General features: G+C 36.3%; 1 protein-coding gene across 2 annotated transcripts in view; it reads left to right on the top strand.

The window, feature by feature from the left end:
- The window catches only part of SLCO1B3 (solute carrier organic anion transporter family member 1B3), a 49,931-nt gene extending 35,753 nt beyond the window's left edge, over positions 1-14,178 (top strand). For both annotated transcript variants that reach the window (XM_059185912.1, XM_059185911.1), the window contains 5 exons: positions 1,666-1,831; positions 3,411-3,595; positions 6,813-6,877; positions 10,440-10,557; positions 13,172-14,178. In XM_059185912.1, the coding sequence (XP_059041895.1) occupies positions 1,666-1,831; positions 3,411-3,595; positions 6,813-6,877; positions 10,440-10,557; positions 13,172-13,385 (748 nt within the window). In that variant the 3' untranslated portion in view covers positions 13,386-14,178. The remainder of the gene's footprint in view (positions 1-1,665; positions 1,832-3,410; positions 3,596-6,812; positions 6,878-10,439; positions 10,558-13,171) is intronic.
- Positions 14,179-14,428: the final 250 nt, after the last annotated feature.

Raw genomic sequence — 14,428 nt, 5'->3', positions numbered from 1 at the left:
CTGAAGGCAGAGACTTTAACCCACTGATCTACCCAGGCATCCCATATTCTCATGTATCAAAAGAAATTTTTTTTTTTTTTGAGAGAGAGAGATATAAAGGGCATGACCAGGGTAGGGAGGGGCAGAGAGAGAGAGAGAATCTCAAGCAGACTCCCTCTGAGCTCAGAGCCCAACACGGGGCTCAATCTCTCAACCCGGAGATCATGACCCGAGATGGAATCAAGAGTTGGACACTTAAATGAGTGCACCACCTAGACACCTCCTGTATTAAAATTTTTTAGAATTAACTTCTGATTATATAGCTATCAGTGTCAATATGTATAACCCACTTGGACAAAAAAACCTTTGAGGTCCCCAATACTTTTAAGAGTATGAAGGGCTACTGAGAACAAAAGGTTTGAAAACTGCCATATGAATTTTTCCCCCAATATCCCAAGTGGTTGGTGATATTATCTATGACTTACAAATGGCAAAGCTGATTTTAGGAAGAGTAGTCACAACACCCTGAAGTGGCAGAACTAATATGAGCTCAGGAATATCTCATGGCAATGTCTGGATTTGGTCATTAATCATTATTTTTTTTTAAGATTTATTTATTTATTTGACAGACAGAGATCACAAGTAGGCAGAGAGGCAGGCAGAGAGAGAGGGAGGAAGCAGGCTCTCTGCTGAGCAGAGAGCCCGATGCGGGGCTCGATCCCAGGACCCCAGGATCATGACCTGAGCCAAAGGCAGAAGCTTAACCCACTGAGCCACCCAGGTGCCCCAATCTTTATGTTTAACATCTCCCAGTTGTATGTTCCCAAACAGAATTAGGTATTAGATGCATTTTAGTAAAATTATTGGTAAGAGACTTTACAAATTTCTGAATCTCCTTCTTCATGTAAAATACTTCCTTATTCAAAGATAATTTATCAATTTCTCAATTATATCAAGATTTTTATGAATTTTTATGAATTTTAATCTATAATCAGAAAATTAATTATACAAATAATTCATTTTTTAAACTTTAGCCATATTATAAGATTACATTTTACAAATATAACCGTGTTTTACAGATAATCATTATAAAGTATGTTGTCATTTCATTTAAAAAGTGTATAGAGTATTTCTAGTCTTTCTCAACTAATTTTATTATTCTTGATTTTTAAAAAAATTGATCCTTAGGGGTTCTGAAATTCTTATGTAGTTGAAATATAGATTTTTAAATTTGAACTAAAGAACACAGATTCCTGAGACTTTACAGTAAGCTGGGAAGAACTTTAGTCTATCACCTTATTGAAGAGAAAACGGAGTCTCAGAGAAACGAAGTGACTTGTTTAATGAGTAATTTCTCAGTAGAATCACAAAGACCTCTCATATAAATTTTATGGAACCTCTTTATGTCTGGGTAGGATAGGAGGTGTTAAGTTAATAAGTAGTATATAAAAATGCCTTTTTGACATCATCACTCATCAGATTTCAGTCTCATTAAAGTCCTATTGTTTTCCTTGTTTCTCACCTTCCCCGCTGCCTCCCTCTTCCTCTCTCTCTTTCCCAACGCCCTTCTCCTTTTCCTCCGTTCTCTTGGCTCTCCTTTCCCATCCTCTTTCTCTCTTCTCCTCTCTTCCCTCCTTCTTCTTTCTCTCTCTCTCTTTTTGATATGTGTCTACCTTATATTTCCAGAAATAATCCAGTGGCATCTCATATAAATGTACCACTTTCTTATTGCAACTCAGACTGCAATTGTGATGAAAGTCACTGGGAACCAGTCTGTGGAGACAATGGAATAACTTACATGTCACCTTGTCTAGCAGGATGCAAATCTTCAAGTGGCTATAAAAATTCCATGGTGAGTATTTGTTTTTACTCTCTCTTCTCTCCTTGATCAGCATCGCAGATTTGATTTAACAATTACTTATCAAATCTGTAAGTAAGGTCTCTAGTAAAAAGAGAATGGACAAAGACTCCTAATATTGTCTGTCATTGTGATGGCTGTGCTGTTGTGTAAATGAAAGCCTCACGTAAAATCCTGCTCAAAACACAGATAGGTTTTCCTGTTGCTTAAATCTCATTTGAGATTATTCCCACTTTCCCTCCTTGAGTTTATGAGAACATGACCTTCTGGAATTTAAATGCATTTAGGACACCTAGGAAGCACCTCATTTTACTAATTAGATTAAATTAGAGGTACTTTATCCTTCGGAAATTAGGGGAAAGTTCTGATCCAACCACTTGTTAGTACTCCCTTCCTTTCCAGGACTAAAATCTATATGCCATTTTGTATGTAGTTCTGACAAGTTTATCTTTAGGCTCACTACACTTTCACTTTCCAAAAAATTAATCAAGACTTCATGCTCACTTTGTCCAATTCTTGGCTTCGAATTTTGATTTCTCCAAGGGTGGCACTTCTATCCTAGATAATTTGGGCTTTTGCCTACCTATTCCTAACATTTTCAACAGAAATGTCATTTCCTTCTTCACTCAAAATATTTCCTTCTATGCAGACTATAGGCTCTTCCTAATTCTCTGAGTTTATTCCCAGTAATTGGGGATTGGGTATCGTGTTCTCTATTCCATTTCCAATCTATTGAGTATCTCACAAAATTGAGGAGCCATATCCTGGGCCATTTTCTTATCACCAACATTAGTATAATCAGCTATGATCATTGCTCTCTACCACACAGTTCTGTCTTTGATCTTCAAACTTTTTCTATCTTTTTCTTGTCCGTAATGCTACTAATTGTATTGTTGAAGGGCACTGAGAACTTTGAAGAATGAAGCACCTGGATTCTTTGAAGCCAGGCCATGAATTTGCACAAATGTGACCAAAGGACCGTACTTAAAAACTCATATCTTGGGGCACCTGGGTGGCTCAGTGGGCTAAAGCCTCTGCCTTTGGCTCAGGTCATGATCTCAGGGTCCTGGGCTTGGACCCATTCTAATGGGTAGCTCTGTTGCCAGATTTTGCCCCCCACAAAACTATATTTTCTGGATTTTTTTAGTAATCCTTCCCTTCCCTTCTCTTCCTGCTCCTGACACTTAGTAGCATTGTTGAGAATAGTACCTAGGTGTTTTATAGAAAGTACAAATGAGAGGGAGAAAAATTTATTTAAAGAAACATATATTAATGAGAAATTATATATAGTGTTTCAAACATTAATTTTTTTCTATCTTTTCCTAATTTTTAATTTAGGTATAAATTAAATGTTAATAGTGAATTGAATATTTTGTTGATGTTGTTTAGAGAGGAATCCAGGAACTTTTTGCCTTTCAACTATTAAACAACTGTATTTTCAGAATACTTTCTTTAAGCATTGTAAATAATTTAGCTTGAATAGATGAGACTTCTTTAAATATAATGAAATGTATTTATAGCCCAGCCATATCTTCTAAATATATTCTGCAATATTTCAAAAACTATTTTTTAGGTGTTTTATAACTGTAGTTGTGTGGAAGTAACTGGTGTTCAGAACAAAAATAATTCAGTGACTTTGGGTGAATGCCCAAGAGACAGTCAATGTACAAAAAAATTTTATATCTATTTATTGGTGCAAGTCGTGAATTATTTTTTCTCTTCAATGGGAAGCACCCCTACTATCATGCTGATTTTTAAGTAAGTATGACATTTTAAAAACATTTTTATTTATATTAGACTATCAATACACCTAATAATGTCATAATATATTTGGAACACAAATTTGTATTTTGTTCTTTATCTTAGTAAGTCTTAGCTTTTCAATTTAGGATCTCTTGCAGGGCAAAAGAGGGTTTTACAGATCATTGTTTCATTAATGTCATTTATAAATATTTTTACTTTTTTATTTTTTATAAACATATAATATATTTTTATCCCCCGGGGTACAGGTATGTGAATCACCAGGTTTACACACTTCACAGCACTCACCATAGCACATACCCTCCCCAATGTCCATAACCCTACCCCTCTTCCCCCAACCCCCCCTCCCCCCAGCAATCCTCAGCTTGTTTTGTGAGATTAAGAGTCACATATGGTTTGTCTCCCTCCCAATCCCATCTTGTTTCAAATATTTATTTTTAATGACATTATACACTTATAATGTCATATATGTTTTAGAGATCATTGTTTCATTAATGTCTTTTATAATGTCATTACTTAGGTTACGTTAAACATTACCCTTGTCAAAAACATATACTAATTTCTCACCAGCCTTTGATTTTATTGGAGAAAACTTCTGTGAAGCAGACTGTAGAATAAAAATATAAACCTCAGCCTATTAATAATTTTCCAATGCTTGTATCATAAGGCTGTTACTAAAATTAGACTAAGCATTAGTGATAATAGTCACTGATTCAATCTATTCTTTTTGTGTGCCAGGCACAATTATAGGTGCTAAGGACAGAACAGTGTGAGCAAAGTGATGAAGTCCTTGCTTTCACTAGCTTCCAGGGGTGGTGAGGGATGAGGGACTAGTCAGGGTAGAAGGGAAGAAACAATAAATAAGCAAGTAAGTGTGTAAAATAGAAGAGTTAAGGATTAGGAAGAAAAATAAATCAGCTTAAGAATATAAGGGGGGTCAAATAAATAAATGGTACTAATTGAGATATTGAGCATTGGAAGTGATTTGATAAGAGATCTGAAAAAAAATGAGTATGCGAGCAATGCTGATGTGGGGACAGGTGAAGAGCATGGTCCAGAAAATACACACCCTGTGGGGCATGGTAACAACTTTGGAGTTTATTCTAATTGTACTGAAAAGCCAACAGAGACATTTGAGCATTAGAATTATACAACTGACTTATCCAATTAGAAGATCACTCTGGCTTTGGAGTGGAGAAGAAGTTTTTGGTATGTAAGAATGGAAACAGAGAGGAGAGAACGCTATGATACTTCATCAAAGGATGGCAGTTTGCTTGAGGACTGGGATGGTAAAGGAAATAGAAAGTGTTATGAATCTCAGTCTTTGTTCTGTTTTTAAGGCAATGTCAATAGGATTTGCTAATGGATTGAATGTGGCAGGTAAGAAAGAAAGTTTAAGGATGATCCCAAGGTTTTAGCCCGACTTTGAGAAGATGGTAGTACTGTTGAACAAACTAGTGAGACTAGGGAAGGGTAGTTTGGAGAAAGTGGAGAAGTAAGACTTTGTTCTATCCCTGTAAATCTGAGATGCCTATGGAGAAATATTAGAAGTGGAGACATAAATTTTGGAATCAGCAACATACAGAAGCTGTTTAAATTTATGGCACTTTTAAGATCTTCTAAGGACTGAGTAAAGATAGAAACAAGATTTCAGAATCAAGGTCCAGGCACTCCATCTCCAGAAACCGAGAAGAGGAGGAGAATCTATTGAAGAAAACGGAGAAGGAGGTCCCATGAGGTTGGAGAAAAACCAAGAGCGTGAGTCATGGAAGTTAAGGGTTAGGAAGACATCACTGGATTTCATTTTGTGCTTGTCACTGATAGCCTTAAAAAAAATAATGCATAGGGGCGCCTGGGTGGCTCAGTGGGTTAAAGCCTCTGCCTTCGGCTCAGGCCATGATCTCAGGGTCCTGGGATCGAGCCCTGCATCAGGCTCTCTGCTCCTCGGAGACCATGCTTCCTCCTCTCTCTCTGCCTGCCTCTCTGCGTACTTGTGGTCTCTGTCTGTCAAATGAATAAATAAAATCTTTAAAAAAATGCATAAAGATGGGGTGGGGGGGGAGAAAGCTACTTTGCAAAGGATCAAGAGAAAATGCAAGAAGGGGAAATGTAGATAACCAATAAGAAAATTATTTTTATGAGTAGTGTTATAAAAAGAAGCAGAGAAAGTGAATGGTAAGTTAGCAGGGGTGTGGCCTCAAGATTTCCGTTTATACTAGATATTATAGCAAGCTTATGCACTGATGAGAATAATCCCATAGAGAGGAAGGTGAGTGATAGTGTAGAAAAGAGAGGGAACAATTAAAGACAGAACAATTAAAAGAGATATAACAAGTACACAGAGTTTACTCTGTAATAGAAAGGAGTATCTTGGCGCCTGGGTAGCTCAGTGGGTTAAGCCTCCTCTCTTTCTCCTGCCTCTCTGCCTACTTGTGATCTGTCTGTCAAATAAATAAATAAAATCTTAAAAAAAAAATAAAAAGGAAGGGGATGTCTTCTATGTGGTAAAAATAAAATGATAGACATATAGATTTAGTCATGCAAAGCTATTGAAATTTTGTTCTGATTGCTTCTAATTTTTCTGTTAAATAAAAAGCAAGGTAATCAGCTAAGAGGAAGGAGGAATAAGAGGCTTAAGATGAGATCAGGAAATGGGAACTAGTCATCTTAAAGGCTGGGAGAATAAACTGGAAAGATGAACTAGTAAAATATAGTAGGATTGTACTGGAGGTCCTGAGGTTTTGTGTTTCAAATGAGCATAGTCAGAGTATTTGAATGATTTCCTCCAGCCAGCAGTTCTCTAGGTATAGGTGCAGAAAAGGTGGGGGTTGGATGAAAGCATTTTTGCTTGCCTGAGACAGTAAGGCTTGGGAAGAATAGGAAAGTCCAGGGCCTATGAAAGGAATGATTATATCTCGGAGAGAGCATGGTGAGAAAACTGAGGACATGAAAATGGAGATGACCTGGCACAAAGTAGGAGGTGGCAAGGGCCTGAAGAGCCCGATGCAGGGCTCGATCCCAGGACCCTGAGATCATGGCCTGAGCCGAAGGCAGAGGCTTTAACCCACTGAGCCACCCAGGCACCCCTATGCATTATTTTTTTTAAGGCTATCAGTGTTTATAAAAAACAATGCCGCTAAGAAATGTTTTGATACTGAACTTGGTTTGGTATTTTGGAGATGTTTAATGTGCCTTTGCCTTTATCTTATTTCAGAACTGTTCAACCTGAACTGAAATCCCTTGCGGTGGGTTTCCATTCACTAATTATACGAGCATTAGGTATGTTAAATATACAGATTAAAAATTTAAGATATACATTTTCATATCAAAGCTCACAACTGGATGTAATTAATTTCCAGTCACAAGAAATTTTTAAAGGTGTAATTAAAGGTGTAATTTAAAGGTGTAATTAAAAATAATTGTTATTTTTGGTGATAAAAAATAGTGAGACAGAGGAAATCTAAGTAACTTAAAAGAGACGTTGATCATTAATTCTAGTCCAAGTCTATCTTTAACTAGAACAAAAAGTCATAATATTTGTTTTACACTCCTTCTAACACAAATATAGGTGTTTTTCAAAGTTTTTCTACTTTCCGACTTATTAATATTACTTCCCATAGGCAGAGTGGAGGGCCTTCCACATAAGGAGGGTAATGCCCAAAACAGCTTGGAAAGCCTGGGAATCCAGTCATGCCGGGATTGCATGATTTAAGAGGACTTTTTGTTGCTCTGCTTCCCACTGCCACTTCTCTAAGTCTGGGGAAGCTGATCTTTATCAGAAGTTAAAAATGCAAGAGGAAATGGGAACTAAATTTGTACGTAGGACTGAGCATCTTGGACTAAGGGAGTGCTCTGAATGAAAGCAAGCCCAGGATATTGTGCTTTTTATTGTTTAAGAGTAGCCTTAGACTTCAGGGGTAAGAATTCTATTTCTAGATTTCAAATGAGATGATTAACATAAGATTTAGGAAATCACCCTTTTTCCCCTTATCCCTATGAACTTGCCATTTACACCACAGAGATTTCTATTGTTAGCTCTACAATTTCTGACCTCACTCCTGTGCGTGCCCCTTTAAGACGTATTAACAATAATATGCTTGCTCCTGGGAAGTAGGAAAAGAGCCTCATTCATCTAGGGATTGGGATAGAAGACTGGCCATGGCCTGGAGGCAATGGCAGAGGCAGAAGGAAAAGGAAGTGGGAGGGGCCAGTCCCTGGGATCCTTGCAAGCAACAGAAAGAAGCAGAACTCTGGCTAAGTGCAATGGAGAAGTTGTCCAAGAAGTGTATTTGGGGAGAAGGCCATAGATCCTCAAAGGTCAAAAGAGGAAATATAAAGGGCTTGGAGAGAAGATGGAGGTGCTGCAGGATTACCTTTAGTTCTCATCCCAGCCTTCTGTTCTATCCTTCTCTGCTCTTGCATTTCTGTCTGTCCTGGTGATGAAGTTCTTGAACCTAGGTGAGGTTCGGTGGGGTGAGGTTCGGAGCCGACAGCTAAAGAAAGAATTCTTAAGATGTCTCTGGTGCAAAAAGGTGGTTTATTAGAGCACGGAGACAGTACCCGTGGGCAGGCAGAGATGCGGCTGCCCAGGGCCTGTGAGGAGTGTCTGGTTATATACACAGGAGTTGGGTAGGTGAGGACAAAGGGGTGTTCAGAAGGGCTATTGGGGTAAAGAAGACTGTCAGGATATTGAAGGCCTGGTTACTATCAAGCCAAGGCCACTTTCCCTCTAATGAGGCACTAACATAAAGACTATTGGGAGTCTCCTGGTGGAATGTTACATTCCTGCTATCAAACGTCCTTGTTAGTGAGATTTAGGTCTTAAAAGAAATTTAACTTTATTTACTTTTCCTTCTACCTCCGTCTCCTTCAGTTTTTTTTATGGAGGGGAGGGTGACATTAGAGCTTGAGGAACTGAGTTATGTATCTTTGGAAATTGGGCTATTGATAAGGTAACTTCTTTGTTGTAAATCTCAAGGACATTTGTAAACCAAGAGAGACTCCTGCCTTGCAGGACTGTGATCTCTGCAAGTTAACTATTTATCATTTTATGGCAGTCAGGGGTGCCTGAGGAATGCTACACATATGGAGGGGAGCGGGTGAAGAGGGGGTGCAAGGCGCCAGCTTTTGCTTTGTCCTCAGCCAGCCTCCTGCTCCCTCATCACTGGCAGATTCCTGCCTCCAGATACAATGGAGATACCTCTCTCCAATGGAGAAACCTCTCTCCAATGGAGAATGTGGGAATCTAGGACTCCCCTTTAGATGAAGAAATAAGATGAGCCTAGTGGAAATTCTTCTAGTGACGTAAAAGAGAACAAAGGGAATTTTGCAATCCTAAATGGGAGCTTACTGTTTTGATATGTCCAATATATGGCACAGTAGAACCTAAATACTTTTTGGAAAAAATACTTCCTGAGTAGTAGTCTTCAATTCACAGAAAGCTGTCTTTAATACAACACATGTGTAAGTTGTGGGAGGTCTATAGAGCATATTAAACTGAAAAGGATATTTGGAAAATAGATTATTTGAAGTTTCAAAATTCCAGTAATGACTAAAGACCAAGCTGGCTACCTAAAACATTTAATGAAAAGTTTGGCATTAAAACCAGTGGCATTATATGGGAGAAATAAATTATTGACATGTATTTTTCATTTTTAAAATGGTGGCTGTTTGTAGAAAGCTATAAATTTCTTACACATTTTCTTAGTACCAGTTTTTCTCAGATATGTTTGGCCCAAGGCACCAGTCTTTTGTCATCCCAGATTTATCTTTCTTAGAAAAATGAGATTTAGAAATAAATGGAATCAATACAATTTTGAAATATGAATCACTACCATTTTTATGTAACAAAATAAAAATTGAAAGTCACTCATCAAAATACAAAAAGAACAAAGTAAAATCATGACCACTTCAGATATACCATATGGAATATAGATCTCTACCAGCATGTCTCTAAAATTTTGGTCAAATTAGCAATACTTAGAACTAGGAGTGTATCTCAGAGTTTATTAAAATAGCCGTAAGCAGATGAGTGCTTCTGCTGTAAGACAACATCTGTGTTTCTAAAAAAGCCCTGCATTGTGAAAAATCATTCACTACAGATAAAAATTGGCTTAGGCACAGACCACCAGACACCCAGGTACTGTGATCAGAACATTAACAGAAGCAAAATTCAGCCACAGGCCTTAACTTGGCCAGCCTATACTGCTTTGGTGAAGTATTAAAAATGCATACAATTAATGGAGAGAAAATGCAAGATTGTGACAAAGTGGAGCTCTGAGCCAAGAAAGAAGGACAACATGTCAAGAGCCCAGTATACTGTGAAACTGGGCCTGTACTTTTCAAGGGGGGGAAGTGCTAGCTTTCTTAAAACTGGGGTTGAAAACTCTCCTGACTTTGCAATAGTTGCACTGAGAGGTCTTTCCTTTCTATGAGAAGGTACAATTCTACTCCCACACTTTTTAGCTCTCCTTGCCTAGGAAAATTATATATGAACCAACATAACTTCTGTGCTGACAACATTTTCCCTCTCGCCAGTTAGGCTTAAGTTAATTGGTAATAATAAGAAGAGCAGAGCATATTGGCATTTAATGTTCCCTCTTCTCTTCCCTCTGTGTGTTGGCAGGGTGAGGGAGATAGCAGATATCTATGCTATTATATGTGATTTGAGACTTTGAGATTCCTAACAGTCTCGATCCTTGAGTAAATTTACATCAAAACAATGGAAGCATGCTCCAAAATTTTCAACTTTTACTTAATCTAAAATGTATCAATGAGAAATATCACCCAGTTATGTTTGAAACCATTCCTTGGATTGGCCTTTTCTCATCTCACGTTGCAGGAGGAATTCCAGCTCCTATATATTTTGGGGCTCTGATTGATAGAGCATGTATGAAGTGGTCAACCAGCAGCTGTGGGAAGCGAGGGTCTTGCAGGATATACGATTCCACATTATATGGGTAAGTTGTCATAAATATTTTTATTAATTGATTTTTCCTTTGATTATATTAGTTCCCAAACGATGAAAGGTCGTTTTCAGTATAATAATAATTACAGCCACCCTTTAATGAATTTTGCATTCAGTATTTTATCAGGCAACATGGTATCTCATTTTAATAGTTGGAAACTGCAGGAAATGAATGTTTTTCTCCTTTTTCCTTAAATATGAAGAAACAAAGACTCAAAGAGAATGAGTAACTTGTTCAAAATCATACAGCTAATAAGAGAAAGGTCTGGGATTCGTACTAAAATTTGTTTTGTTGTTTCTAAAATCCCTCCTAATACTAAAAAAACCTATATTCAATGATCTTCTGGCTTCTCTAAGAAGAAACAAACTGATGCTGGGGCTCTGGTAATATGTCAATGGGAAGAAAAGAAAAAAAAAGTTTCTATATTGTTCTGTTCATAGAGAAATAACTGGATCAAGAAAAGAAATAGTCACAGAAGTACCTTAGCCTTAAAAAATTAATTAGAGATTATTCAAACACACAAATTTATAATATGAAACTATGAGTATGAAAAAAATGGTGGAAGAAATATATTTAATTATCTAGGAAGTAGGAATGTGTTTCTCAGTAAGACCCACACCCCTAAAACCACAGTAGAAAAAAATGATTAAATATTTTTAAAACTCTGTGTCACAAAACTTAAGCAAATTTCGAAGACAAAAGATAAACTGGAAAAAGAACTTGTAACTTACAACCAGACACAAGGCAAATGTTCTGAATATATAAAGAGCTCTTAAAAAGAATAAACATTACCAATGCTGGCAAGGATGTGGAACAACAGGAAATCATATTCAGTGCTGGTGGGAATGCAAAATGATTTAGTCACTTTGGAAGAGTCTGAGTTTGTTATAAAGCTAAACATAGGCTTGTTATATGGTCAAGTAATTGTGCTCTTCGTGTTTACCCAAATAAGCTGAAAACATGCCCACTCAAAAATCTGCACATGAATGTTTATAGCAGCTTTATTCATCATTGTAAAAAAGAAAAAATGAAGCAACCAAGATGGTCTTCCATGGTAAATGGAAAAACAAACTGTGATATATTCATACAACAGAATACTTTTCAGCAATAAAAAGAAATGAGTATCAAGTTACAGAAAGATAAGGCAGAATCTCAAACGCACATTGCTATGTAAAAGAAGGCAGTCTGAAAAAGCTATATATTGTATGATTCCAACTAGGTGATTTTCTGTCATAAAGTTGGCACCATTCTAACCAGCTACAAATAACTAACACTCCTAGAACTCTTAATACTTTGAAGTTCTCTTATGGCCCTTACCCCGTTCCTTTTGGTCAGTTGTGTTCATTGCCTAAAGTACTTTACAAGTAATTACCTAAAGATCATCTGAAGTGGAATTTTTAAAAACAGCCATGTATTCCCCAATGAAGAAACAGCAAAAATGTTAGTCACTTTATGATTTTTTTGGATTTAATATTTTGTGATAACCAGATAACTGTTCATTAATTTTATCTAACAAAGACAAATAATAATAAATTTCTACTGCAAGGAATTGAAACCTACATTATGACATCAATCCTAAATCTAAACCCACTTTATTCAAGTTTTCTCAGCTACAGTCACATAACTAAAAGTGCATAGTAATTTTTCTATTTTCAATGGAAACTCTGAAAAGTTTAACATTGGGGTAGAACTACTTGACATAACCCCAAAATGAGACAAATGTATTTGATATTTTAAAATATTTCTTTTGTTATTTTTGGTACACTGCAACATTATATTGTCATTTTAAAAGATTTAAGCCTAATCAATTCAAAATGATATAATCCCATTTACCTTCAATTAAACCTAATAATTTTTCAAGGTTTTTGTGCCTAAAGCTTTTCTACATTTAATTAACAATGTCATTAGGCCAGTGAGTGCTTCCTAAGCTACTAGGTCAGTGGTTATCAATCTTTCTTGTTCTTTATAATCACCTGAAGAGCCTTAAAAAATACAAATTTCTGAAGATGACCACAGAAATTTGTCCATCTTCAGAAATTTTTATTTATTGGTCAAGGGCTGTGGGCCCTGGGCATGGGATTTCTAAATCTCCTTGGATGATTTGAATGTGCAATCTAAGCTAAGAATCGCAAGACTTGACCATGTGTGCTAGGTAATTTAATATAGTTTCACTAGAACTTCCAGTAGTCCACGTGACAGCTCTTGTGGACTGTATTTAGCCTCTAAACTAAATTTTGGTTCCTATCTAAATGGATTCACTTTGGTGATCTCACAGTCAATTCCTTTATAATCCATTTCCATTACACATGAACTAATCTGCCTTTGAGAAAGTTAAACATCCGAAATACCCCTTACTTTTATGGAAAGCATTTGGGTAGATTGTTAATCACCCTTAGTTTCTGTGGCTTAATATTCCTTTTAAAATAATTTAAAATTTCTATCTGTGTCAATAAAAAAAATCACTAGAATTTCTGCCTTACTATCATTATGTATAATTTCAAACATCATTTTTTTTTCTTTTAAGGTCTTCTGCATACTGGAGAGAAACACTATAAATTGTTCTAAATACTTCAACATGAAAATTGACTTTTTTCTCTTTTCACAGAAATACCTTCATGGGCTTGATGGAGAGCTTAAGATTCTTAGCACTTATTTTATTTGCTGTATTAATTTCCACTATGAAGAAAATATATCAAGGAAAAGATACCAAGGCATCAGAAAATGGAAGAAAAGATACAAATGAAGCAAACTTAGAATCCTTAAATAATGATGGGTATTTTGTACCTTCTTCCAGAGCAGACAATGAAACACATATGTAAGGGGAGAGAAAAAAAATTAGGTTGTTGTATTTCAAACAACATTGTGTGAATTTAGTAGCATGGTATTTTGAGCAGTTCTTGGTCTTTCACTAATAGTTCTCCCACCCTTATGATGGTACAGTGAATCACCTGTGTATTTGTAACAATAAACAGACTGTAAATGAAAAGGAATGAGAGCACGCATTGCTTAGGATATAGCTGTGCATTTGAGATGAAGATTAGGACACATGTTCCATACAAATTTAAAGTGAGAAGTGTGGTTAGTATATAATAAAAGAAAAAATATTTGCTCTGGTAATTATAACTCAATAAAACCAGTGATTAAAGAATGGAGAGGAAAAGGGAGGAGAGAAATCAATAAACTAAATAAGGAGAGAAGCCCAATACCTTTTAAGCCAGTTTGGCCCCCATAACTCAAGCATGAAGTTAGTATGATAGAACCACTATACTATCATGACATCTGTCATTCATGTATTAAGTCATATATTTCACAGACCTTATTAATTTATAATTTGAAATTGCATTCAGCTAGGAGCCCATGATGCATCTTCTTCCAACCTTCCATTAAAATACTGCTGGAGAAATAGAGATATTTTAGAATTTGCAAGCTATGATTGCCGAACAACATATTATGGAATGTGTTGTTTCTTTTAGGACCATGGAAGTGGATTAAGTAAACACATTTACTTGAGAAAGCAAAGCCCACTTAAAAGATGTGTCTTCATTTCATTTGTCTGTTCCTGGAAGACATGGAATCTGTACCAGATAATTTACCAGCTGTTTCTCAGTTGCATATTTGTGTGTCTGTGTGTGTTTGTTTTTGGTTCACCAAGAGAGAGCTTTCACATCCCCAAAATTAGGACAAGAGGAGAGTGGATGAGAACAAATACTTGAATATTCTATTTGTTAGATGACAACAGCTTTATAGTGAATGCTAAAACTTGTAGTTTTTATACTTAGTAGGCTAAAAGACACTTTCTGGCATTAGAATAACCTGTGAAACTTCTTTTATTTTTAATTAAACAGATTTTTTTTTAATTTAT

The sequence above is a fragment of the Mustela lutreola genome, chromosome 8 (genome assembly GCF_030435805.1).
Source record: "Mustela lutreola isolate mMusLut2 chromosome 8, mMusLut2.pri, whole genome shotgun sequence".
NCBI classification, from domain to species: Eukaryota; Metazoa; Chordata; class Mammalia; order Carnivora; family Mustelidae; genus Mustela; species Mustela lutreola.
The sequence above is the reverse complement of the archived record's forward strand: the minus strand, read 5'-3'. Positions and strand labels throughout refer to the sequence as shown.